This window comes from Chroicocephalus ridibundus, chromosome 14 (genome assembly GCF_963924245.1).
Source record: "Chroicocephalus ridibundus chromosome 14, bChrRid1.1, whole genome shotgun sequence".
Lineage (NCBI taxonomy): Eukaryota > Metazoa > Chordata > Aves > Charadriiformes > Laridae > Chroicocephalus > Chroicocephalus ridibundus.
In genome coordinates, this window is record NC_086297.1 from 9,935,282 (window position 1) to 9,962,459 (window position 27,178).

Sequence of the window (27,178 nt, forward strand, 5' to 3'; positions counted from 1 at the left end):
AGGTTCCTACAAAAGATTCATATCCTACGTGGGCTGAATCCCCAGATTTTACCATCATCAACTGCAGAAATAGCTCAGGGTGACAAGTGCTCCAGGCAGGTGCTTGCAGGAAGATGGGATGGAGCCGACTGCAAATTGAGGTGCGGAAGGCAGACTGTCAGAGCTCTGTAAATGAGGTGCCCGACAGCATCCAGGCTCGGCCTCGGGAGGAGAAGTTCACCTTGTGGAAGATAGAATTAGACCATTCCCTTTACAAATCTCTAACACTGCGCACTGGATCCTCCATGTGAAAAGACAACCAGGTGTTAGGGAGAGAGGCTCCGCTTTAAGACTTTGTTTGCACTAAACCAGCTTGTCTATCTGGAGTCCCCCCTGTGTAAGAAGCCAGGACAGATCACCTACATGAAGAAAACCTGACCACGTGTGGCCAGCCTTGCGGCAAGCAGACTGCTCCCATCAGATCTGCACAGGTGGCTACTGCAGCCAGCCCTTTCCCCGCAGCCCTAAGAGCACAGAGGGAGCCGCAGCGCCTCAGGGAAACACCCAGACATCCTCCCCTCAACAGGGTTAACAGGAGGTCCTCCAGGCTGTGTTAATAAGCCATGATTTTGCCTTGAAACTCTGAGTACCTTGGAATAGGACAAGGTGCTGCTTGCCACCTGCTCCAGCTCCACGTGACAGCCAGGTGTTTGCTTAGAGAGAAACACAAACAAACCCACCCTGGCAAGCTCCATACTCTCCTAGAAATTCAAATAAGGTCATCTCCAGACAGAAAGCAGGAGAGCATGGAACAGTCCCAGGCAAAGCAGCTGCCCTGGTGCCTCCTCGGGCAGCCCTGGCAGCGCACAGTCAGCAGAGAGGGGGCGGCAGGGAAGAAGGAGAAAAGCCACAACTCATCGGCAGGGTATCTGAGCAGCCTACTCTCCATGTACAGTCACAGTCTATTTGTAGCCCACAAACTGTCCGCCGAGGAACAGGAGCAGTCTATAAAAGGGTCTAACAGACGCCTGCAACAATAAGCACCCAGTACATTGACATAGGAGGTTTTTCTGGCTTATATCCATTCCCAGGGGCTCTCATACCTATATTCATGCCCGAAAGGACATAAAAGGCTCAGTAAGATCCGAACATTAATCCAGACACATATTATGAAACAACCTTTTACTATTCCTTCTCCACCACAGCGCAAGCATAGGGCTCTTTCTTTTCCCACGATGCTTAAAAACTTAGCAGAGCCAAAGATAGAAAAAACAACACACAACCAAAACCCCTTCAGCCACAGACATCCTCCTCCCCTCTCCCCACCACATACACACTGCCCAAAAAGCCTGACATGTATTTTAAAACATTGATGCCCAATGCCAATTTCCTAGAGAGCAGCTGGTCCATGAAGGAGCAAATGGAGAAGAGCAGTGGAGGCACGTTTGAAACCTCCACAGACGGATCCAACTCCAAGGCTGAGCTCATCCTTCCCAACATTAACTGCAGAAATCAGCTGTCAGATTACTTCACATCACTGTTGGGAGGTTTATCTGACAAAACCCCACTCCAGGAAATAAATCAGAGCCTTGCGCTGCAGCTGCCAAGCAGGACGGGAGAGACCACCCAAGCCACGACATCCCCCGACATCCCACAGCACCAACAGCCTTTCCATGCTCAGATGTGGGACTCGCCAACTGAAGCATCTCACTTGTCAGTGCAGCAATTTGGGAAAGCGTTTACAGATGCAGATGTAGTTGAATGACAATTAACGTCAAAGGGCAATTAGCTACAGTAACGTTAGTCCTTCAGGCTGCATAAGTCAGTTGAGTAAGCATTTAACAGTTCTAAGAGTCATAACCTATCTACTAAAACAAATGTTAAAAAACAGACATTAGAAATTCCATGGTAGGATGTGGTGGGTTTGGTACAGCTTGGACACAACTCAGACTCACATTTCTCAGTATTGTGCCCAATTTGGTAAAACCTGCTCTCTTAAACACACGAATGCAGGACACCAAAGGCGAAAAAAACCCTTCATGCAGCAGGCAGGGTTGCAAGAGCACATAATAAAGGTCTAATTTTAAGGATTTCCTGGTGCTTCTAGCAATTGACTTTAGATAAAAGCAATATAGTACACGTGACTCCTTTTATCACTAGAACACTGAAAATCGGCAAGGTCAGAAACCTTCCCCAGAGCAAATCAGAGGACAAGGAGGATTACAGCATTTCAGGATTGGGATGGCAACATCATCAACTTTCAGTGCTCCAAATTGAATTCTACGCAGGCAATGAATTCTTTTTCATCCTCTTTCCTACTGATTTAAATATATATTACTTTTCATTTAAATTAAATTTCACTTAAATTCTCACCTGTCCAGAGACCTGGATAGGTTGGAGAGCTGGGCGGAGAGAAACCTTATGAAATTCAACGAGGGCAAGTGTAGGGTGCTGCGTCTGGGGAGGAATAACCCCCTGCACCAGGACAGGTTGGGGGTGACCTGCTGGAGAGAAGCTCTGTGGAAAGAGACCTGGGAGTCCTGGTGGACAACAGGATGACCATGGGCCAGCAATGGGCCCTTGTGGCCAAGAAGGCCAACAGCATCCTGGGGGGGGGGGGCATCAAGAAGAGCGTGGCCAGCAGGTGGAGGGGGGTCATCCTCACCCACTACTCTGCCCTGGGGAGGCCACATCTGGAGTGCTGGGTCCAGTGCTGGGCTCCCCGGTTCAAGAGGGACAGGGAACTGCTGGAGAGGGGACAGCAAAGGGCTACCAAGATGCTGAGGGGACAGGAGCACCTCTCTTATGAAGAAAGACTGAGGGATTTGGGTCCCTTCAGTCTGGAAAAAAAGACACCTGAGGGGGGATCTTATCAACGCTTATCAATACTGAAAGGGGGGTGTCAGGAGGATGGGGCCAGGCTCTTTTCAGTGGTGCCTGGGGACAGGACAAGGGGTAACGGGCACAAACTTGAACATAGGGAGTTCCGTCTCAACACGAGGAGGAACTTCTTTGCTGTGAGGGTGGCAGAGCCCTGGCACAGGCTGCCCTGAGAGGTGGTGGAGTCTTCGTCTCTGGAGACATTCCAAACCCACCTGGAGGCGTTCCTGTGCCACCTGCTCTGGGTGACCCTGCTCTGGCAGAGGGGTTGGAGGAGATGATCTCCAGAGGTGCCTTCCAACCCTACGATTCTAAAAAAAATTAATTGAAAGTTACATTGGATGGAAGATGGAAACTGAATATTAGGAGAGGAAAGCGGTTGTAGAATGCCAGTAGCTGACACCCCCCCGGTCACAGACCTGGGCAGGCTGAGAGCAACCCACCATCTGAGCCTGTGGGCGACACTTCTGCAGCCCAGAGCCATACCTTTCCTGCAGGCAAACCAAAGCCTCCAGCCTCCTTAACTCACAGCTTTTCATCACCCTTAAACTCACCTGAACAACCCCCTGCCACCTCCCATGGTCTATCATGTGCAAGTCCTTTGTCCTGACTTGTAACGCACCAAGATCTGTTATTTGTCTCAGCAACTTTTATTTGTACATGTCCAGGCACTTACAACTCAGCCACTGAGTCATTCAGCAGCAGCTCTCAGCAGCAATTGCTGAGGGCATCTTGTCCTCCTTTCCTTTGTTTACTCTGTCCATGATACAAAGCTATAGGCAACCCCCATTTCCCTTGATAACATCAAAACCAAAGCAAACTTGCACCCAGGGGCTGCTCTTGAGGATCAGGACTCCAACCTCCTCCCCAAGTACGTGCGCTCTCTGGCATCACCGTCGCATCCTGCAAAGGGACATGTTTCTGGATGAGCTGAGGGAACGACTGAGTGTCAGGGACCCTCTGTGTCCCCAGCAGCTGCTTTGGGTTCAGCCCCACAAGACCTTGGGGAAAGCTACTGGGTGCTGGGCTCTTCCCAGAGGCAGCTGGCTCCTCTTGCAGGTCATCCCTTGGCAAGCGCTCTCCCCTCCTGGGAACCAGAGCCCAAGCTCTGTTGTTCCCTCGGTCCCCAGAATAGCCATACTCCCACACCAGGAAATTATGGACTTTCTTGAGCATTACTGTGACCTTTTTTATTTCCATTATGCCTTTAGCTGTCTCCTCCCCCTACACTCCTTCTCTAAACAAATCTCAGAGCTGCACAAAGTGTTTCCTGTAAATAATACTCATCTGGCATGGACAAAGGAAAAAAGCAAAAGAAAAATCTCCTTTTGCTGCTAGTTCCAGCTTGCAATCATCCCTCCAGTTTAACTTCCATCTGCTCAAACTGGGAGCACTGAAGGCAGCGTGGCGTTTGAGGGCAATGGAGGGGACAGTTACATGCTCCAGGCAGACTCCAACCTGCCCTCACTGAAATTAAAAATTCAGGTCGCGGAGGTAACTTATATTGCACTACAGCAGTCTGAAGCACAATGATCAGTGTTAAAGCTTGAGCGAGAAACTTCACAACGAGCCCCGTTCTGCCCAGCACAGCCAGCTGTTTTGGCAAATATAGCGGCACTGGACAGAAGTTTTCCTTTCCCATCCTCCTGGTGCCATCCCACACTGGTGCCAGCCTCTGCTCTACAGATAACTGCATCCCACTGAGCCCTGTGAGAGGCTGTTTAGCACACCTGGCAGTGGAAGTTGCCTTACAAGCCCAAAACTGGGATTCCCTTTTAGGCAATAGAGGGGTGCCCCATCTCACAGCAGCTGCAGGAAAAGCCTTTGCAAACCTGCACTATCACCTGAATGATGAGTTACACAGAAGGGAGCAGCTCCCCAGGCAGCAGTGATCTCTCCCCTTTTAAGCATAAACCCTTTAAAGGGTGCTTTGAGCCGTCCTTGACACTGGGGAGTCATTGCAGGCCAGTGTGGGAACAGGCTGACTCACCAGTGACTGCGCTGCCTCTCTGCCACCGCGCCACCGCTGGCAGCCTGCAATTCCTGTAGGGAATGAGAGATGCAGCACGGCTGCTCTTCCCAAGGATACTGGCACTGGTCAGGAAGGGAAACTCACTGGTGTGGTGTTAAACACACCGATGTGGCCAGTCAGCATCACCCCTGGGGACAGGTGGATCCCACCCTCTCCTGCATGGCACCAGGGAGCTTACAAAAAGCAAGCAGAGACTTCACGGGCCTGACAGGTTAAACCTTCACAGATTGCTATGATACAGAGTCCTCTCCTCTTCCACAGAGTTCACCCTGGATTTGGACCCCACCTTATGCTGCAAAACCCAAGACATCTCTCATGTAAGAGGGGACAGGTTCGCCTCGCACACAAAGCCCCACTCGCTGTCTGGTAACCAGCAGCGCTGGTTTTGGGAGGGCTTTCGCTGCAAGCAGTGAGTTATCCTCTGCAGCAACATCTCCCCCTTCCACATGGCACCACTTCTCCTTGCTCACCCCAGGTGGGCATGGGAAGGTGATCAGTGTTTTGGGGAAGCAGTTAATCACTCCGTTGGGCCCCACACGGCTTTTTGTTATTTTCTGCATATGTCTGCGTGTTGCGGTTTTTTTTTTTGGCTTTCTCCACAGGCTGGATTCCCTTGCTTCTCCAAACTATTTCCTAACAGATGTCAGGATGTTTTGCTACCTGAAGCAAAGCTCTGCCACTGCCTGCACGCACCAGCCAGATCTGGCAACAGCGGAGCACCCAACCAAACCCATCACGCTGATCCTGCCACCCCAGCACAGCGTGGGGCTGCTACAGGAGAATTTTTTCGTAAGAAGATTCCATCAATCATCACGAGCCATCAGAAATATGTGACAACGGAGTACGTTGACAGTTATGGCAATATATTCTGTCAGCACACAAGTAAAATATAACAGTCATGCTTTTTGATTGAACATCCCACAGTCCCACCTCATTTTTTGCAGCAAAGCAGCACAGAGCTAAGTTTGCCAGGACCAATGCCAGTTGCCATCAACAACTCCTTATATCTGCTAAGCCCCAGAAACGGCCTGCGAGGCCCTGAAGGCAGCTCAGAACAGTCCGTCCAAGGATCAAGGTGCTTTTGTCCAACAGAGACTCCGACAATTTGTAGTGCTCTAGCAAAATTACAGGCTTTACCACCACAAGAGAGGGCAGGCACACTAGAAGTCTGATTTTCTAAAGCATACGCTTTTTCTCATTTTAAAAGTCATCAGAAGACTTGTTAAAGGTTTTTAGCTGTTAAACACACAGTGCAGACCTGGGCATCGCTGCCTCTCAGCTATGCCATTGGCTTGCGAGCACGGGCTGCAACACTGCCCTGCTCACATGGCCTGTGCTTCTGCCACCCATCATACACCAGTCATTGAGAAATTCGGAGGCGTGGGGAGGGAAGGACGTATATTTTTACCCTGCATCCCCACAGCACTCAGGGCAGCAGTACCCATTCCCTCTGGGCACCTCTAAACATTGCTATAGCTCAAACAACAGCTGGCAGGAGCCAGTGGGAACATCAAACACATCCAACCACGCGTGCAGTGATGGGGAAGTGACTCGGGCTGGGATGGAGCAGGGAACAGTGTGATGTGATGGATGGAGTGGTAAAAAAAATAAATTAAGGAGGTCAGGAAGAAAACCCACCAGGCGGAATACGTGAATGTGAGAGGGCATGGTGGCTGCTGACCACTTTGGAAAGTGCGTGTGAGGCATGGACTAGTTAGAGATGCAGTTGTCCAAAACAGTGCACAAGTGTTTGCCATGCAGGGACCGCATCATGTTTGTTCGCTCTTTTCTTTGGGGTTTTAAAGGAGGACAGGGACCATGGACATTTGGTATCAACCAGCTTTCACATGGATCCGATGATGCAGATCACCCACGCAGCTGGCCAAGCCGGACTGCAGAGCTTTCAGCATCCTGAAAAGACGACGCCAAGCCCTTTGTGCACCAGCCTCCTGCTATTCTTGGATTATCAAGAAAGAAGTTCATTTTGTAGTCCTTGTTATTTCCCTTCCTGCTACTTCAGTAACACAAGGTATCACAATGCCAACACAAAACCACATCGTGCAAAACTTCCACAGCCTCAGGCGAGGGACCAGTGTTCCTAGAGCAGATCACTCCATGATGGCACTGCCAGCATCACCGTTCCTCTTCTTCCCTCTGCTCCTGGGCTCCAAAACTCTCTCCTCACCCTTTTCCTTTCACATCCCCCACTCTCACACCGACTTTACAAATGCTTCAGCTCTGCTGCCGAAGGGAAAGGAAAGAAGCCCAGACCCAGGCTTCACTGCTCTGCTCCAGCACAGAGAGTCAGAAGAGTGCAAAGGCAGGGATGGGTGGCAGCAAAAGAGCCAAAATGGCATCCTCTGAGCAAGGTAAGAGATAGGAGACAACTGTAAACAACACAAAAACCCAGCACAGGAACTTCTGCCTCTAATAAAAGCAGAGACACAAACACCAGCCCAATCGCCAGCACGCTGGGAGCTGCTCCACCAGCTGCGGCTCCGGTGGTAGCTCTGTCCCACCAAGCAGTGAGGACACAGGATGAAACAGAAACCCCAGCATTTTTTCTGCTCCTGCTATTCCGCAGAAGCCTTCCTGAAGGCTGATGCATTTACTTACTGCACCAGCCCTACACAGCCGTGCCAGTGGCTGCTGGGCCTCTTCATTAACCAGTTTGTTACTGCAAAACTGTCAAGCGCGTTGCTCTTGATCCTCACCAGCTAAACTCTTCCTTGCAACAGAGACACCACGGACGTGCTTTGGCACACCAGGCACAGACAGGGCTGTTTCGCTCAGAGAGCAGGTGGAAGTGGAACGTTTCATTCATCTGAGCTGGTGGAGGCATTGCTTGCACTGAATTCAGGTTTTGAGCAATAGGTTTGAACAGCAACAGACTTGAGGATCCAGCTTTTTGTGGTTGATTACAAATCCTCAGTACAATCATTTATTTTTTTTAATGATATCTTGGCCCAGCAGTGCAGAATTGGGGGAGTAAGAGCTAGCTGTGAGTTTGAGCTGAAAAAAATGGCTTTTTTACTTTTATATATTTCAAAACAAACCATTTCAAACCTACGTTCAAAATGACAATCTAAAATTAAATTAATGTTTTTGTTGGATCCAAGCAATATTTTTTCCCTTGATACTGCACTTTGTCCCATGAGCTAAAAAAAAAAATAAAAATCAATCTGAACAACGCTGTTCCTTTTTCCATGGCTTAGACAAACACAATGCCAGTTAGCTGACAGGAGACAGGTCTGGTTCAGGAGAGAACAATGGGGCTCTGCAAACACCGGGTCATCTCTGCTCCACCCAGCAGCTTTTATGACAGGTTAAAAGCCATTGAGAGCATCGCACTGGGCCTCTCTCACACTGTATCAGCCTGAGAAAGATTCAGTCTCAGTTTTTCCAGACCATCTCAGAAGACATCTGCAGCTAGAGATGTGCCGAGGCCCCCAGACCAGGCAGTGCCTGTCCAGCCACAGCCCTTGGGGCATGTTTAGGTGGGACCAAGTCTACCAGCGCTTCAACAAACTCCTTCATTGCTGCCAGAGGAGCACTTGCTGCAGTGCATATCCCCGTGCTATCACAGCCGCACACCACAGCTCTCGCTCACCCCCACCAAGAGCTCACTTGCTGTTCTTGCACGTACCAGAGCACAAACAGGCAGCCTGTTGGTGGGGTACAAGCCCAACTTGCCCCCCATCCTACCACCTCTAACTGCTGCTGCCTTGGACCGGAGCTGTGGGTGGTCAGCATCCACAGGACGTCGTGTGGTGTCGGCACCAAGGAAACACAATGGGTCTGGGGCAGGAGGGGTCCTGGGACACTATAAACCAACCCAGCAGAGGACAGAGCTCTTTCCCCACAGCTTCCCGATCTAGATAATACCAACAACTCCAACTTGACTTATATTCTATTACCCATGTTTTATAGGGAATCATTTTGCAAGTCATGATATGGCAAAAAAATTGTTCCCAAATCCTAATGCTAGTTCTCAGTTCTCTGTTACTCCTGCATTTGTTCCTATAGCCTGAGCTCATATATGAGGAGTTATTTCTCTCTACGCGCCTAAGCAAGAAATTAGGAGTCCACGGTTTAGGTAAGGGTGGCTCACACAACCACTGCGGATAATTCGGGAGGTACTGTAATTAGGGCAATCCTCCTTTCCGTGCATGCCAACCTCTTACATAAACCTGAAATTGCAAACCATCCTTGGCCAAAACCATTTGCACCATCCTTTAAAATACCTATAACTCATGTGATTTATCACAAATCCTGTCTATTGCTGCGTTGGCAATTCAATTATGCTTGAGTAATGGAAAATGAGAATCAAAAAATCCTTAAAAAAATAGTATTCCAGGACAAGTAAAACATCTTAGGAAAAAAAACACCCCAAAACTCTCCTTTCCTTAAGCATCTGAAATAGACATCCGTAAAACAAACATTTTAAAGCTGACTTCAATAGCAATTATTGCTCATTTTTCACTTGCTGTGTAAAATCCCCTTTTCACCCTCTCCCTTCCTCCTACGGCTGCTGCCGGGAAGTTCCAGGGAAAAAAACGCTACCGGGCTGAGCCGCACGCGCCCACGGCTGCGGCACAAAGGTCTGAGCCTCTCTCTGCTGGTAAGAGGTAAAGCATCCAAAAGCAAACTCTATCCCAACCACACCTACATGGCACGTGCTCAAGAGACATAGCAGATGGGTACTGATTCCCCCTGAAATACTTTCAAAAAGGTAAATCCAGCCCAGGGTAGGGAGCAGCCTGCTAACGGGAGAGAACTTACAGCAGCATTGCGGCGTTCACAGAGGAGGATGGAGCTGCAGCTTCAGCCTTGTGAAGCCAAATGAGATCCTCCAGCTGGGTCCAGAGGGACCCAGTCCACAGAACAGATCCAGAATATACCGGAGAGGAGCAAACAAGGCCAGCAAAGGATGCTCCCTAACCTCAAAATGTGTTTAGAAGATGCTTATTGTTTCCTTTTGTCATCGTTTTTGGGAGATTCCCAGCCAGGCACTGCATTTCCAGCCTGCCAGGGATTGCCAGCAACATGCTTGGGAAGTGCAGTCTTTGCAGCCGAGAAGTCACTTTGTCACCTCTCCAGTTTCTCTGGCGGTAGAGAGCTCAGAGGCTCTGCAGCACTCCGTACATCTTACTCATGTCTTGGAGAAGTAATCTGGATTTCCAGTGAAATTCCCCAAAGCAAGTCCCCATCGCCATTCCCCTGATTTGTAAAACGCGCAGGATTTACGGGACAAGGAGGGCTGGCTCTGCCCCGCGCAGAGGTGGCAGCTCTCCAAAAGGCGGTGGGTGATTTCATGGAGTGCCTTTCTGCCCGATGAATCAGCCAGAGGCAAGGCCCCAGCACAGCCCGGCCAGGAGCTGCTACATCGAAAGCGGAGCCTTTGCACAGCACGCAAACCAGAGCTGCTCACAAGAGCTGCCGGGGCTTTTTGCGAGCTTGGTGGTGGTCGTAGTGAATTCTCCTGTTGCTTCACCACAGTGTATCCCAGCTACCGTAATTCTTCTATTCCTTTTCCTTAAAAAACCGCCCTGTCCCAAAGGGAAATCTCGAGGCAAACTGTTTCCAAAGTACAACTGCAGTCCCTTTCGAATTAAAGGTACCAACCAGATGTCCGCTGACCTCAGTCACAACACCAAGCGAAGGCGTGTTGGGACACTGACCAGACGTCAGTCACACCAGGGGGTTTGCAGCGCCACAGCTTCACTCCGGCACAATCAACCCAAAGCAAGCAAAGCAATTAAGGACCACGTGGCCTCATCTGCAAGAAGTCGTAATATCAGGTCACACATAGTCTGCCATCTCCAGACCTCTTTTTGCCCCACTTCTGTCTGCTCCAGGGCTGCTTTAGCCACCATCCACACCTCAGGAGGCTTCTACAAATAACAGGTTTCCTTACACACAATGCACAGCCATTAATACCCACCTTAATCCATTACAACACGCTAATAATCACGCTTAGGCTTTCTCAGGTTCCTGGCATACAAGCCCTAATAAAACCTCCCATCAGTCCATTTAGCAACACTAATGAGGGAACAGAAATATGTAAGAGAGAAACATTACTAATTAATTTTAACAATAAACAGGCAGCAGCATCACACAGGGAATTTTCTGAGTGAAAACAAACCCCCAGCTCCTGTGGCTTGTGAGCTCAGGCAGAGTCCAGCTGGCCGTGACGTGGCTGGAGTGACTCGCAGCATGGCAGCTGCCCCAAACATCCCCGCGGAGTGGCCAGACGCATGACTCAGGATGTCAGGAGTTGGCCAGCACGGTGACACCGCGTCCCTGCAGCGGCCAGGGAGAAGCAGGGCAGAACTGGGTTTACAGAGCAGGGGGGTCACAGGCTGGTAGCTGGAGCGAGCACAAATCAGCTGTGGAGCAAAGTCCTGCACGCGCAGGAGCTGCCAGAGGCACCCGAGCAACGGAACTTCTGTAGGAGATATGTCCTCTCCATCGTGTGCCAGCCACTTCTTGGGTCTGCCGGCAGGATTTCACAGACGGCTCAGAGAAATTCTATCAGTCACGGTCACTTGCTCCCACGTTAGCTGTGGAGGAAGGAGCCTGCGAGAGCAGTGGGCACAGAGCCCTCACCCTGCAGGGCACGACCGGGAAAGCCGGTGTGGGGAGCAGGGAGAGGAGAGTCCCACAGCATTAGGGGATCCCAGCTCGTCCACCCCCGATTTGGAAACCCCTCCAGCCCCAGAGGCAGCTGGGGTCACAAACAATACCACTGTCCTGTTTTAATTTCAAGCAGCCGCTCAGCACTGGAGCTCAGCCCACGCTGGCGCAGGTGCCTCCTGAATAACGAGCTCTGTGCCACCAACACCGAGTTTTGCCTGGAACAAGCTGCCTCCTTGGATTTGTTTTGCTTTTTAAGCCTTTTCCACTGATCAACAGTTTATTTATACAAAGTAAACCAGCTACTCACTCCGCTACAGAGACACTTGGATGGAGAAGGGCTTACGCAAGTTGTGCTTTGAGGGTTTTTTAAACTTTTTTTTTTTCTTTTCCCAGTACAGACAGAAAGGGGGAGAGGCAAGAGGCTCACCTGAATATGAGGATTTCTTCATGCCGTCTCTTCGAGCTGTGACATGAGCGGGAGCGGGGCCGGCAAGGCGTTGGGTCCCTGGGGTGCCGTGCCGCGGGTGTGATCCTTTTGTTGGCGCAGGCAGGGACGGGGAGGGGACGCGCGCTCCGCCACCGCATCCACGCGTGCAGCTCCAGCCGAGGGGCAGCCCAGCGCTCCCGTTAATTAGCACACACCTTTCCTAATCTCACACACAGTTACGGGCTGTTCCAACTCTCCTGGCGCTGGCAGGGGTAGAGCAGGGCTCAGCCTCCCCGCCGGCTCCACGTTACCCTCTGGGAAAACAAATGGTTCCCGGTGATTACTCCTGCCAACTCCCAGCCCTGGAAATCCCAGTGTATTTCGCCGGTGCAGCAAAGGGAAGGGAGGGAATTTCACGCCTCCAGCCTGGTGCACCCCACAGATTTGATTCAGCTCTTTGCTGGAGGAGCAGCTCAGGTCAGCCCCACTCTCAAGGCAGGCAGTTTCTAGTTCAAAGTGCATTACTGGCCCATCGGCAGCCCGCGGTGTAAACACTTTTCCTCTTCAAACCCACAAGCAAAGGATTCATTCAAGGCTGTAAGCTGAGCAAAATAGCTCGTGCAGATTTACGACATGGGGAGAGCTACGTGCTAGCGGTTACTCGCTGCTTGGGGTGGGTACAGAGCCACCTACCCCATAACCAGCTCCCCAGAGCACTGGGATCCGGCACCTCCCCCAGGTTACCGGGAAAGAGGAGGCTCCATTTCGCTGTTCCTTATGTGCCTCAGCACGTGGGTCTGCCAGGGAAGCAGACATGCTCCTGATGACTCCCTTGTGAAACACACATTGGACAATTAGTTACGCAAATGCAATAAGCTGGGGGCATTATGAACACAGACAGGAAGAAAGAGCAAGTTGAGATTAGCCATGACTAAAGGCACGGTGAAATGCAGGAGCGTGAAGTGCCGGAGGAAGGACCGGGCTGGTGGCCGAGAAGATTTCCACAGCCTGCTCAGGTGAGTCACCCACGCACAGCACAAGTCCCATCCACAGGAGAAACTTCCACCAGCGCAAAGGCACAATTTCAGCAGAAAGGGCTTTCTGGTTGGTTGTAGATTTTTCCACAGTAGGAAAAAAAAAAACAAACAAAAAACCAGTCCTAACCCTGGCATTGCACAGGGACGGAGGAAGAGGGCAGATGAGCTGGATTAAGATGATACGGTCCCATCAGCATTTGTTACCATTTCTCAGCCATAGATTATCACCTCTGCAACAGATGTTTTAAAAAGGCTTGTCTGAGCCTCTCCGGCATTTAGTGCCAAATTTGAAGAGCTAGCTGAAAGCGCTGGGGGATTCAGCGCTAAGCAGCCAGACTTTGCACTGAAACAGCTCTGGAGCACTCGCACGCTCCCAGGTTTGTAGCGGCAACAGCTCTACCCTCTGCTGCACGACTACGTTGCATTACTGCTATGCTGTGGTCTCCAGCAGAGAGATGTTACCAAAAACACTCCGTCATCAAGAAAACTTCTGAACCACCACAGCTTTGTTGCTTAAGTAAACACGCATCTAAGCCCACAGTAACAATACATTACTCTTCCCACAGGTGCTTTTGAAATCATTAGTCACATTTATGGAGGAGAAACAATAGCACAGTGACTTGCCCCACCTCATACACCAGGTATGGGCAAAGCCAGGAGCAGAACCCACCCCTGGACACTAATCCCCTGCTCTGCTCTCGCCTGCACCTCTCTGATGAGCACAACTACTTTAAATACTCAATACTCACAGGGATACGCTTTACAGAAGATCAAAAGACAACTTTCTGTTCTTGCATATGGGTATATGTGCACATGTGCCTGATTAAGTGTGTGATTACATGTGCACATGTGTGCAATTAGGCATATGGCTCCACATATGTGCGTGATTACGTGTGCAAAGTGTGCCTGCATCTTTGCGGGGCTGCTGGTGAGCAGCATTTTCGGAGCCGTGGCTGGGGTACAGCCATCTGATCAGCTCGACTGCACAAATACAAACAGCAAATTGTGGAGCAGGCTTTCTACCGCAGGGCCAAACAAACACGATGAGACAGAAAATGGCTGAAGGGATCTTTTCCCCCCCCCCCCTCTGAAATACTGTCTGACAAAGAATCCTTTTCTTTGGCTGCCCGGCCTCAGAATTACCAAGAGAATCAGTCGCTTGGCTCAGAAGAGCAGGTTAATGTTTAATGCAATGCAGAGCCCACAGGCTTCAAATAGGTAAGTCATTTATAGCTCGCCTTCCCCCCCGCCCCTTCTTTCGTAAGATTAGTGAGGGAATTTATTGTTCCTGAAAGTGAGGGATTCAGGCTGCTGGCTCAGCCCAGCCACGGCACAGGCAGGCACAGTGTCAGCCTCATGCACCCAGCCCTGCCAAAACAGCTCAGACCTGACCCGGCGTACGCACCCGTCCCACACCAGCCCTGGACATCCCACCCTGGCACTCCAACACCAGCACAGTGCTGGCAGAGCGCAGAGCTGGTCTCTTTTCTGAGAGACGATGTCAACCTCACTTGTCTCCATCTCATAATGCCCAACTCTACGCGCATAGCAGTGATCTTATGTGAGGTGAAGCTCCTCTGAGCCCAGCAGCACCTGAACCTACCAAGGCTGCAGATGCTGCACCTCCTGCAGCAGCTGCCAAGCCTGCCCCAGCTGTGGTGGGCTCAGCCCTGGTCCATCATGGCTTACTCTGCAGCACATGCAGTTTCATGGCAGGCATGATAGGCATTTTCTGCTGGCGGTATGTGTTGTCTCTCCCCCAGCAGCATCCTCCAGCACGTTCCCCAGCATGTGGGGGTCCTGCACAGAGATACGCAATCTCCAAAACTAAACATAATACAGCCATCAGAGGAGTGAGAGAGACAAGCACCGCCAGCTCCGTACGGTGGGCTGGGGCAGGGAGCCAGAGGCCCAGGAAAGGATCAAGCTGAGGGAGAGACTGGGGGAGGCAACAGCACCAAGTGATGCTTACTGCAGTGAGGAGGGAAGCATGGAAATAAGGAAAGGATGAACCTCCAGAGAAAACAACCCTACACTCTCATGGACCAGCACGAAGTTAGACATTAGGGTATGCCGAGATGTGTAATTGCATCTCTCCTACTGACTCATTCAACCTCTCAGACCAAGTCTCTTGTCTTGCAAAAGGGGAGGAAGGCTGAGTTTTCCCAGGGAGAGGTGTGGGGAGGCTGTGTGTTACTCAGTGCTGCCCTGGGGCTCAAAGACATTGCCTGGTAGGCAAAAAAAAAAATAAATAAGAAAGTCACTGTTATGGCAGAGAGCAGAGCTCCCCAGGTGACCAGCAACAAGGATAAGCAGGAATTTATGCTTCAAAGACCTGCCAGTGAGCAGCAGAGTAGGCCCAAGCCTCCTCTTTGGGGAACAGTATCTCTGACTGATTTAGAGGTAGAAACTCAGGTGTCAGTACTGTAAACCACCCACATCTCCCTCTCCAGCTTGGTTTGTTTTATATATGATCCTCCAAGCTCCTTTTCCCCAATCAATTGCTCTTTTATGGCTGCTAGGCTGGAGAGAGGATGCAAAGTCTTCCCCCCTGCTCTGCACCAGCAACCCATCCTGCCCAGGGCAGGGAGGCACGAGGTGAGCGGTGGCACTGCACCCTGGCCAGAGAGATCACAGTGAAAGTCCTGCAAAACTCAGCTCGGAGAGTACCTGGATTCAAGGGAAAAGTAGTAAGAGGGGAAGGAAACCCCACAGAAGATGAGACCTTGTGGTTTTTGGCCAAGGAAGGGCCACCCTCACTGCCTAGAGCCTGCGATCTCCCTGGCAGGCACAAAGGGCAGCTTTTGATGCAGCTGCACATGCAGCAGGACCTGACTTGCGCTGTGGACTTTGGTAAGTCCAACAACAACTCGGATGCACTAAGTCAGCAGAAAAGGGCAGGTGGTTCCATCAGCCCACTGAAGGTAAGTGCAAGGGCTCCGTGCCGATGGGCTGACTGCCGGCAGCCCGGCTCAAGGCAAAGTTCAGCACCCTGCTCTTTGTGGTGCACAATTCCTGCTGCTGGTGCCCAGGGCAGCAAGATGCTTGTGGGAAAGGACAAGGGTCAATCAGCCAGTGCTGGACACGTGCAGGATCTTCCCTGCTTTCCGCCACCTTCTCGAGGAAATTAAAATATTATGGCACCTCTGGTTGCTCTCCCTTTCCCCTGCAGCCTTAACGGAGTGCTTGCTTGCTCACACAATGCGTTGGTTGTGCCTCATTTAGTTAATCCTTACAATGCCCTGGTTACTTAAGTTCATTATCCTCATTTAGTTACAAAAAAAAAAAAAAAGAGTAAAATTGCATTTTTATTAATGATTCTGAGAAACAGTTGCCCAAACTGGGATTAAAACTCAAGGCTGTCTAACTTGTTACTACCTAACGTTACAGCTGCAGGAAGATTGGGTCTGCCAGCTCTGAGCTCAGTGGAGTCTGCCTTATAAAAACATACCTGCCCGGATCTTGGAAAGCAAGATAGAAATCAGTTTGATGATCAAAGTTCTGATAGCATTCCTGGATAATACAGGCTTTGCAGAGAACAGCACGCAGAGGTCTGGAGGACTGATCGGCAGTGACCTGGAACTGTTTCCTCTAGCAGCTGGGGATAATGCAGCAGAATTCACATCCAAGGAGCCTCCAAGCCCAGACTTCAGCAGTAGTCACATATAAACCCTGCAGCTGCTCCGATGCAGCAGCCTGGCTCTCAAGCTTGCAATGAGGAAATAAGGAAGGAGAGGTTTATGAAACGCATTTGGGTTGACCTGTTGCTCGTGAACAGCAAAACCACTGAATCGTAGAGATGGGGCAGTCAGATGTGCGTAAGAGGAGCTCTGGTCCACATGGATGGCAAATCTCTTACTTGAAATTATGGCTGAGGTCTCAGTTAAACCCGTGTAACTGAACAAGTGAAGGAGGCCCGTTTACCTGCCCCCACTGTCACCGGGGGCAGCGTGCTCACCAATGAGTCCTTGTGTGCTCCAATGCGTGTGCAAACCTGCCTGCCAAAGCCAGGAAAACTAAACACAAAGAACAGCAGACACAAACCATCACTGTAGCTAAGGTTTGCCATACTCCAGTTCTGAGCCACGTTTTTCTTGCCGGTGGCCAGGATTTAATGCAGCACTCCCCTTTCCCTGCTCCACAGCAGGGCACCACAGATGTTCAGCCTCTCGGCATCAATTCACAATGCTCGGATACAGGAGGCAAGGCAGCTGTGCTGATCTAAAGCCTCATACATTCGCCCTCTGGTTTTCCAGGGACTGAATCACTTGGTTAGGACACAGCACAGCTAGCAACAGCCGGACTCCCTCTGTGGTCTTAAATGCATATGGTTAAGAGGTAAATAATTTAGCAGTGTTTCTCCTAACTCCTTTCCCTGTGATTCCATCTGACAATGAAGTACCAAAGACCCACAGCATTACAGTATCATCATATATGGTCTGATAGTCATGCTGTTCTCTTCTTCGGGCTGATGGTTACGCTGGGGAAGCAAATAACTTAATGGAGCAATTACTCCTATCAAATCAGCAGGTTTTGTTCTCTTCTTCTGCCTTAATTATGAGGAACCAGGAAGAATGTCCAATTACTCAAGGCAGAATTTCATTACCAGACAAGATAACATCTGCTCAACCACAAGGTACATCAGATGGCCATTTTTGTAGAGCAGCCTCTCCCATGGTTAGGGAAGGGCATACTTCAACCTGAAATTAAAGTTGAAGGTGTATTAACAGACAATAAAATAAAAATTAAAAGCAGTAGTCAATGCCCATTCAATAGAAGGAAAATCCCTGAATGTAAGGGAAGTCTGAATGAAAGGTCACAAGTGTTTTCCATTTTGAATAGCCCCAGTCTCTGAAAGCAAAACTCTTCAAGGTGCTTCATGAGCTGACCCACATGAATACCTCCCCTCCTTAATTATTGTAAAATCCTTGGGCTGCTTTCAGAAAATGCCAGCTGAGCACTTCTGAAACTAGCTGCAAGTTTGAAAAACAAAAACAGGTCAAAGTCAAACTCTCAAATGCCTCAAAGCTTAACCCATTTTTCACAAACATACAACCCTGTTTTATGGCTTTTATGGTCTGAGTTTTAGTTGAAACTACAGGAATGAGGCAACAACCATGGCTTTGCATCGGTGTCATGGGTTTGGCTGGATTGGTGATCAGAATGACAGACGGCCCTTCCCCCTCTCCCAAGAGAGGTGAGGAAGACAGAAGGAGATCTACAAGTTTAGAAAGAAGAACTAAACTACTTTAATGAAAATATTAATAAATAATGAAATTATAAATAATAATAAAAAATAAAAAAGTATACAATATATACAAAACCCTATCCAGCTCCCAGGGTGACAATCACATCACTAGCAGGCACAGGGAAAGTCCTAGACTGGAGTCAGTGACAGACAGGAGCTGGATTCCGGATCTGTAGTCAGGAATGCTTGGATTGGGATCAAAAGCAGATGAACAGACAGGGTCATCTTCAGAGGTCATCCACTGAAGGAAGAGAGTTGACCTTTTGATCCCTTAGCTTTTATACTGAGCATGATGCAGACGGGATGGAATACCCTGTTGCTCAGGTTTGGGTCACCTGTCCTGTCCGCTCCTCCCTACAGGTGGGACCCCTCTATGCTTTTCCACTTCTGACCCTCTAACAGGGCAAATAATGAAGTTGCTGACCTCGGCTGTTATAGCAATAAGAATAAGCAAGAGCCCCTCTGTGTACCATTTGTTGGTATAATCAGGTCTTCTCACTCAGAGTGAAGAGATCTGAACACTGTGCTGTTAATTTCAGGGTTTAGTCAGGTAGAAGAGGCCCAGCTTAAAAGTAAATTTACAAAACAGAAAAGTGGTTCTGTTTTACCTCAAACCAGGACATCACATCAGCCTCAAACCCACCTCCTCCACTTCCCATGGCACAGGCGCAAAAATCACAAACATCCGTGGATTGCTCCCACAGCAAAGGTGCCAGGAGGGAAAACCGTGGCTTGTTCTCATGCTCTCTGGCAACCGCTTTCCTCGCCCCACAAGCCTTGCGGCAGCAGGCTTCCCTAGCCGTGTCCTTCCAAAGTTGTACAGAAGAGATCTGGATGTCCCTTGCCCCCAAGTGAGAATATCACTGTTTGGTTTTTTTTAATCCAAGCATCATACATAACCCAGGGCAGGGGTTTACCCCAGTGCCTGCCCTTGGTCAAGCTGGATTATCAGGTGTCTTTTCACAAGTGCGGTTTAGAGAACTGAACATACATCCCTGGGGAAGGAGGAAACACGGAAGAGCGGCAGAGTGCTGGAGTGCTGAAAACCCAGGCTTACTGGTCGTGCTGCACTGGAGGGAGGCACAGAAAGCATGGGCCTGAGCTGCCGCAGAGGAGAGGGACCGCACACCCCCTACTCCGAGCCCTCCTCACCAGTAGCAACCAATCTGGCTGCAGACTTGAGCATGTGCCAAGCAAACAGCCAGGCATGACTGTTGCGTTGCTGTCGTAACTGCTTGTGTTTAGAGACATCCATGGGTGCTTAGGGAACAGCACAGTCATGCTATCAGCTCTGCTCAACTGTCTGCCTGCCATGATTTCTAAATCCAGCCCTGAATGCAACTCCTAGTCTTGCAAGCGTGATTCAGAGCATATTCTTAAATGCATGAATTTACATGTTTGCTTCCCGTATTTGCAAGCACCTAAGAGGCAGAACGTGCCCCTTCCCCCTGACAGCTCTCAATGGAAGGCAGACCCAGATGCAGAGGGGGCTCTGCCTATCGCTTGCAGGGAAGACACTGGACTGGAGCCACGGGGCCTGTTAGAACTGGAAAAGGGGAGCAAGGAACTGGGGGAAAAAAAAGAAATTAACAATAAAAGAGCCCTCAGAAAACGTGGATAAAGGAAAACCACAGAAGGATCAACAAGAGTCTGCCTATAATCACTACCAAAGCAATTACAGAATTAGGGAAGATTTATAACAGACTGAAGAGCTGGATACTTGGCATGTGAAATGGAAAAGCTGCAAGGAGGGAATTCTGTATGCTGGCACCGGGCTCAAGAGCCACAAGTGATGCAGCCTCAGCAGTTCTGTCCTATACAGGCCAAACTGAGCAGCGTTTTGGATGCCTTCTCTTATACCTCTCAGCTTCCAGCTATAATTTGGTCCAGCCGTCAATTCCAAGTTTTAAAAACCAAAACAAACAAAATTTTTTTATGCAGAATGTTGAAAAAATATGAGGAGCAATTAATAATAGCCACCATTTCCTTAATGCTCTAACACAGCACAGCTTCTAGCCAGCACTGGCAGCCCTTCTGGGAGGAAATTACTATTATCCAACTTTACAGGTGGGGAAACAGACACAAAAGACCTATAGAAAGCAGCTGATTTAACCCAGATCTAGGAGTTATAGCCCTGGACTGTTATTATCCATACAACTCGCAGTATTCCTGGAAACTGATGCAGGTTGATCTGTGATATACTGTCACCCAGCATTAGCCATCACTCAGGTCTCTGCCTCACTTATTAAGGACATTATTCCACTGTTATTTTTTGCTTTCTTACACTGGCACAGCTGCATTTCTCATTGTTCTTTATCTTCCATTTATATGATTTACTCCAGAATTTAAAAGGATGATTTTGCCATCAACTATCAGCAACTAAAATACCTGCACAAGACTTAGGGCAGTGGACAGCCCAACCTCTCAAACCCAGTACATTCAATTCCAAACAACTCACATGTGAGCAAGCCTAGAAGTCCAAGATTTCCAAATTAGTTGGGCACAAATACCTTTGGAAAGCTCCAAAAAGGCCCAGGGGATTTTCCCCATTGAGAGCAAAAGGAGCAAATCTAAGAGGCAGGGGAGCTGCAACAGGCTGGGGCTTTAAAAGGTAAAAATCAGCTTCATCCAAAGCTCAGCAGTGCCAGTAATGAAGCAGCCAGGGCTGCCTTCACGCCCAGCTCAAAGCTGATCAATCAAAATGAATCATCACTTGTGCGAGACAAGCAAAGAGGTAATTTAAACACTGAAACAAGCCTGCTGCAGTTCAGCAGGTAACAGCATGACTGGGCTAACGTACCCACCTCAGAGAGGAACTTAAAAACAGGCTTGGGAGGGAGAGCACGTATCACAGCCATGGTTAGGCAAGAGGCTTGTGCTGCCCAGATCCTCCAAGTCCCCACAAGGGACGGTCCCAGTCTCGCTGCTGGGGAAGCACCTCAGAGCCTGGGTATGTATTTTCACCTTACGCATTTCTTGAAAATATCATAAGCTTTACAAACTCTGGCAATTTTTTAGCGCGGACTCTCACGCTTTGCAGACAGTTCCTGTAAGGGCAGCACCGGCAATAAAGCAAGTAAATACAGTTGTGCTGTGCAAAATTGCCTTCTTACTGAGAAAAGGAGAAGGATAGCATTAAGGGCAGCTAAGAAAATAGAGCTGGAGTTTGATTCCAGTTCTGTACAAACTGGCAGGAAGTGCAAAATTGCATTGGGAAACTACTGCCCGAGAACACCAGAGGACTCGGGTCTCTCTGCAGCCCAGACCCTCAGCCCTGCCAAAACAAGCCAGGCAGCATCAGAGGCTCCTGACTGCTGACAGTGTTTTTTGGGGCTTTAAAGAGTCAGCTAGGGCTCTAGCTAGAGCATGAATGGTTTCCTAATAGAAATGATTTCAGAGTCTGGAGCGGTTTCAGGAGGAGCTTGCTGAGCTGGCTGGTGCCAGGAACTATGTGAATGTAGCAGCAAGGAATGTTTTCTCCCTCCTCATCCCCCCGCGCCTCTGGGGCTGCGCTGAACAAATCGGAAAAAGTCGGTTGTCATCCAGCAACCCCAGGGGGGATCTGGCCTCCATTTCCACGCAGGCTGCGAGGGGAAACTCTGCGGAGTAGCCGGAGAAATGGTGACCTGCTGGCAGGGTCGCGGCAGGAACAAACCCTCATCTCACCCGTGGCCAAAGGAAAACAGCTCTGCTCCAAGGAGAAGGAAAAACCAGGAACTATAAAAGGGATATTGTATAAGCCCTAGTGCAAAAGCCTTCCTGCTGTTGTTACGTTTTAATAACTCATATTTCCGAGCGGAGCAGGGCCGAGCGCTGCCTGCCGTGACTGCGAACAATGGCAGCAGCCAGACCCCGCAGAGGTTTCTCATTCATGGCCGGCCCAGCGAGCTCCCAGCCTGGCCCCGGCCCCGCTCTCCTCCCAGGCTCGGCAGTCTGGCACAGCAGCCGCCTTCATGCAATTGTTTCCCTGCCTGACGGATTAATTTTCGCTCAGGTTTTTGTTACTGCCTTGCCCTCTCGTGGCTGGCCCGTAGATCAGACACTCCCTGGCAGATGGATGCACGAACACCATCCGTGCTAGACACCGCGGTCACTGTCTGCAAAGGGGTAAGAGCTTTGATTATTCAACTTTGCAGCCAGTATTGCACTTTCTGTTGCAAAAAAGGAAGTGTTCCTTTTCCAATGAGGTCATGCTGTGTCTATTGAAGTCAACTACAAATATTACTTTTTTGCCTTCACTTTTCTTTCCCTGTTAAGATAAAAAGTACAGCAAGTAACTAGAGATGCATTCAGCCGGCAATAGCCTTTAACCATCACCTTTCTGAATGGAGTACCTCTGAATTCTGAGGATGAACACTGTCTTGGTGTGGAGAAAAGCTGCGGAAAGGAACAGTGACTAAACTGCTCAGAGATGCAGCTTCAGGATACCTCGCATTTCAGTATTTACTCACTGACCTGAGCCCAAATGGATTCAGTTCTACTTCCTTCCCCTCTCCTCCCCCCAATTCATGAATAGCAAAACCCCACACCTTAAATAAGCACGTGAACTAAATCATTCTTTTTGAAACATTCACCAAATTCTGATCTCACCAGAACATCTCAGCAGCCACCTGCTGTGGCAGTGTTACTTGCACAGGCTGGGCTTTGTGGCCACAGGAGTTTTCCCAAGGAGTCAAACGTAAGGTTATTCATTCTACCCTGAAATATAGGCTTTTGTGCAAGCTTTTTAGCAGTCACCAGATGGAGCTATTCCTGATAACATTTCCATTTCTGTAGGCATTTAGATCACAAAGAAACACGGGAAAGTCAGCTAGCAGCGTGATGCCTATATCTTTACAGAGATCGTGCATAATGAGTCTGATTCGCTGTCTACAAATCTCTGAACAGAGTAACTCGTCAGCCACTACTTTCAAGCTATGCAGAAGCAAAAGAATACATTATAAACACGGTGCTTCTTCCATTAGAGCCAAAGTATTTTTTTTTTATAATTATTATGACCAGTCCTCCCATACAAGTATTAGAGGCCACTAACACCCACGTCCTTTCAGCAATATGGCAGTAACCTACCCCTATAGGCTTTCAAGCAGCAAGTTTGTCCTGCTGCTGAGCCATGCCCATTTCCTTGACACTTCAACTTATCTAACCACAAAAGCAGCTGGGCCAATGACAAATTACACTGTTTGTACAACTAACATTTCTGGAAGAGCATATCTCTTCCAAGAAACCATGAGCACTTGCAAACCTGTCTTTTTACAGAGACGACGAAAGCCAATGCAAAAGCGGTGCGTGTGGCTGCCAGTTATAATTGAAATCATTTTAATAATTCATGCCTCATTACCTTACCACATGGCAGTTCAAAGACCATCTCCTAATCCTTTAACCCTTTTCTCCTGTGTCCTTTGGTTTCATTTCTTAGTTTAATCAGTGAAGAAACAAAATGGGGAATGTTCATCAGCACTTGCCCATGGGAACAAAACCCAAGGGGGAACCGGTGAGTCTAAGATCTTAATCCCCTTCCTCCTGCCCTCCTGGTTTTCCTGATTTGATCCATCACTGCCAACTGAAACAGCAAAGAAATTAGTAAGCTACCTATTATATATCCCAAACTGTTGTCTGAAGCTGGAATTGCTTTATGGTAGTACAGTACCTAGACACACCAAGGGCAAGGGGGAATCTCGTTATTTAGCAGCTTTATATGGCCAGTTAGGAACTGCTGGGAGCTGCAGATTTCACATTGTGTGTCTTTTATTCCGGGAAAACTCTTTGGCTTTTTCCAGCTCTGAATTGTCCTCTGGGTACGCAGTCCCATGGCTGTGCCCTTTCTCATTAGGCGAAATTAAATTTTGTAAATTGTAGGAACAGAGAATTATATTTTTAGTGGTTTTGAAGCCTTCTTTTTGCCCCCTTAGCCATTTAGGGAGATAACACCTGATACCCATTTTTCTGTCCTACATGGGGAGATTGCAAGCAAGAAAGTAAGGTATAAAATTATTTATGTCTGCAAGTATGGTCCTGTTCACTTATGAAAAGGAAATAACCTTGTAAAAACACATTCATTTTAAGCACACTGTATATTTACACACAGGAGGTGTCCCTCCTTCAGAAATTTAACTTATGTGTATGATGGAGACCGAACTATGTATATGCAAACATGCATCAACATGTGCAAAATAATAGCAGTAGTGTAACATTTCAACACCAGAAATGCCAACAACAGCAAAGACTATCATTTATGACTAGTTACTCGATGCGTTCCAGCAAGCAGATACACAGAGCTATAGATAAACCAACTGATAGCCTAGTGAAAGCTGTAACACAAGGAACATTGCAATCTCCGTGCTTTTACCAACTTACCTACAGCACACTGGACCCAGCCTATGCCGGGTTGCCTGTTTGCTGAGCCACACGCCTCCCAGCACAGTACAAGCCCCATTTCATTAGCAGTTAACCAGCACACAAGTTCCTCTGTGCCCCGTGTCCCATCCGCATCTCCACAAAGGCACAGGGAAGGCTTCAGAGGAGCTGATGGCACAGGAGGTGACAGTGCCCTCAAACTCCAGCAGGAGGAGGTGTACGTGGCTGTGATTTTGACATAGCATAGTCTCCTGAGAAACAAGTCTCAGTCAGCTGGCAGCAGAGCCAGAGCAGGGTCACCTTGGGGAACTTTTCAAATAAACACAGAACTTGAGGCTCAGGAGAGAGACCTGCACAGCTCTAGTGCCATTAGAAGAGGTGATTTATACCAGCTGCCAATGGTATCTTAAGCCTATCACTAATATTTGTCTGTCAAGCATACACAGCTGTTTTCATGTCCTTGCTGCACCAGGTAGAGGGTGACTGACCTGCCAACTCTCTCCTCCTATGAAGTGCTTCTCAGAGGAGAGCAACTCAGAGGAGTTGCTGTGACTCTGTACAGTCTGGATTTGAGTGGGTGGGGAGTCCCCCATGCATTTTCCCAGGATGGATGAACACCTAGCATGCAAAGTGATCTTTACAGGGGATTTTATTAGGCAGCCTGAGCAACACTCCAAAAGCTGCGTGTTACCTTTGAAGCCCTAAAACAAGATCTATTGACATAACTCTACCTGCAGGGGGAGGACAAAGGTGATCAAACACAGGTTTCCTTCATGAACAAGCTCTGAGCTGAAACACTCTTTCTTCACTTAACAGGAAAAAGACAAGTACAATCAGTGTGACTCATGGCGCAGCTGTTTTGCTGGTGCACTGCCCACAGGCAGGATGCTCAGCCGAAGAGGCCATTACAACCTTTAGACCCCACAGGACATGTCATGCTCCTCTTAAATGTTGCAGAGCCAAGATGTTCCGGTGGGTATTTGCCTTCACAACACTCACAAGAATTCTTAATTCCCCTTTTTAATCACAACTCAAAATAAAAAGCACTACCCTGTCACAAAAGAGTAAGATTTTCAAGCACCATCAGGTTGACTTTACAGTTTGTATGAGAATAAAAGTAGAGGTCAGTCATCATTACAGCTGTCTCCTTATTCAAAGCAGAGTGGTTTATAGTAGAGTTTGGCCCCGCTTCTAATCAGCATTCCCAGTACTGGAGAGCTTGGGGCTCTTCTGGTCTGGGCAAAGGGCCAGAAAATGACTCTGAACAGAAAAAGCAAGCAAAGTCCATTCTAATTTCACTGAGCAAACCAGGTGAAATACAAAAATAAGTCAATTAAAGCACAAAGCTCTAATTCAGTTTTATAGCATTCTTTCCCCTGTAATAACATTAGCAATTAGTTACAGTAAAACAGGCAAAACAACAGATATTTTGGTTGTGTTCTTTTAAGAAGAATGAAAATGGTGCCTCAGAGAAACCGCTGCCAACAGGTAGCATAACTCATACAGAGGATCAAAAAGGAGCTGTGGATCGCGGAACAGATCACAGCAGAAAGTCCATCTCTCCCAACCCACAGGGAGGTGCCAAACCCTGCTCTGAACTGCTGTGAAAGATTATCTGCTCCCAAATTCATCCTCTCTCTCAAAGCCGCCTGCTGATCCCTTCTCACAATTCCCAGGCACACTGGACCCTTCAGCCTTCATCCAGCTTTCTGTAGCTGAACCTCCTCCAGCTCTTCCCTTTCAAGACCATGTTAAAGTCTTTTAAAGGACTCCAAGCATTATCCAGTTCAACATGGAGAGAAAGCTGACCACTTCTCTCCTCCCTCCCTGGCTACCCCAGCCAGCTACACTGCCAACTTCCAACACGTCCTGACCATATATTTAGTCTGCAGTAATTTGCTTTGCATTGTCTCATGCGGGTTCCAAGAGCCCGGATTACATATCCAGTGAGGCATCCAACACTCTGTAAAAGCCCGGAGTTTCAGAGATTTGACTCATCATGCTGCTGCTGCCAGAGGTTGAGAGACTGCCTGGTCCAGGACACCACTGTGAGTCAGAGGAGCCCAATCGCAACTCAAGGAGACAATCCCAAACCCACGTCTGTCTGTACTGACAGAGCGTACAGAGTGGGTGAGAGTTAACGTTAACCTTGTTCCTGGACAGGACCAATGCCACAGGCACACCAGTGTCCCTCAGCAGTCCTATTTGCTGTCCTCCAAAATGAATGCCCTGAACAAGACGCAGTCACAGCATAGATTCTGAAACACGGTAGAGTCGCCACATAGTCCTTAAAATGGCAAAAAAAGACACCCAGCAAAATTACATTTTCAACTCAGGCTCCTTCACTGCCTTTAGCTGATAAAGAAAGATTGGGTTGGGGTATATCATTGGACAGAAGATAGTTGGAGGCAAATGGCTGTCACTGATATCAGGCACCTTCTCCTAAGGAACCCAGCCCTTTTCATTTGTTCACCTATAAAGGAGCCAAAGCTTGTCTGTAACTGAACATCTGGCAATTCTTTTCAAAAGACTTTTACTCTGCTCCGGGGCAATCTAAGCACAGCGCTAAACTTGTTAGACCA

The 27,178-nt window shown here is 48.8% G+C and overlaps 1 protein-coding gene and 1 long non-coding RNA gene across 4 annotated transcripts in view; one reads left to right on the forward strand and one right to left on the reverse strand.

Moving 5' to 3' along the window:
* The window catches only part of SEPTIN9 (septin 9), a 143,532-nt gene extending 131,399 nt beyond the window's left edge, over nucleotides 1–12,133 (reverse strand). For 2 of the 3 annotated variants that reach the window (XM_063351870.1, XM_063351874.1), the window contains exon 1: nucleotides 11,958–12,133. In XM_063351870.1, the coding sequence (XP_063207940.1) occupies nucleotides 11,958–11,979 (22 nt within the window). In that variant the 5' untranslated portion in view covers nucleotides 11,980–12,133. Of the gene's footprint in view, nucleotides 1–11,036; nucleotides 11,141–11,957 lie in introns of those variants that run through there. The other variant, XM_063351869.1, reaches the window with a different exon arrangement.
* Nucleotides 12,134–12,515: 382 nt separating this feature from the next.
* On the forward strand, nucleotides 12,516–25,646 carry LOC134523215 (uncharacterized). The gene is made up of 5 exons (XR_010073260.1): nucleotides 12,516–12,973; nucleotides 13,561–13,635; nucleotides 17,251–17,332; nucleotides 23,659–23,733; nucleotides 25,413–25,646. It is a non-coding gene; the product is annotated as an uncharacterized LOC134523215 (long non-coding RNA).
* Nucleotides 25,647–27,178: the final 1,532 nt, after the last annotated feature.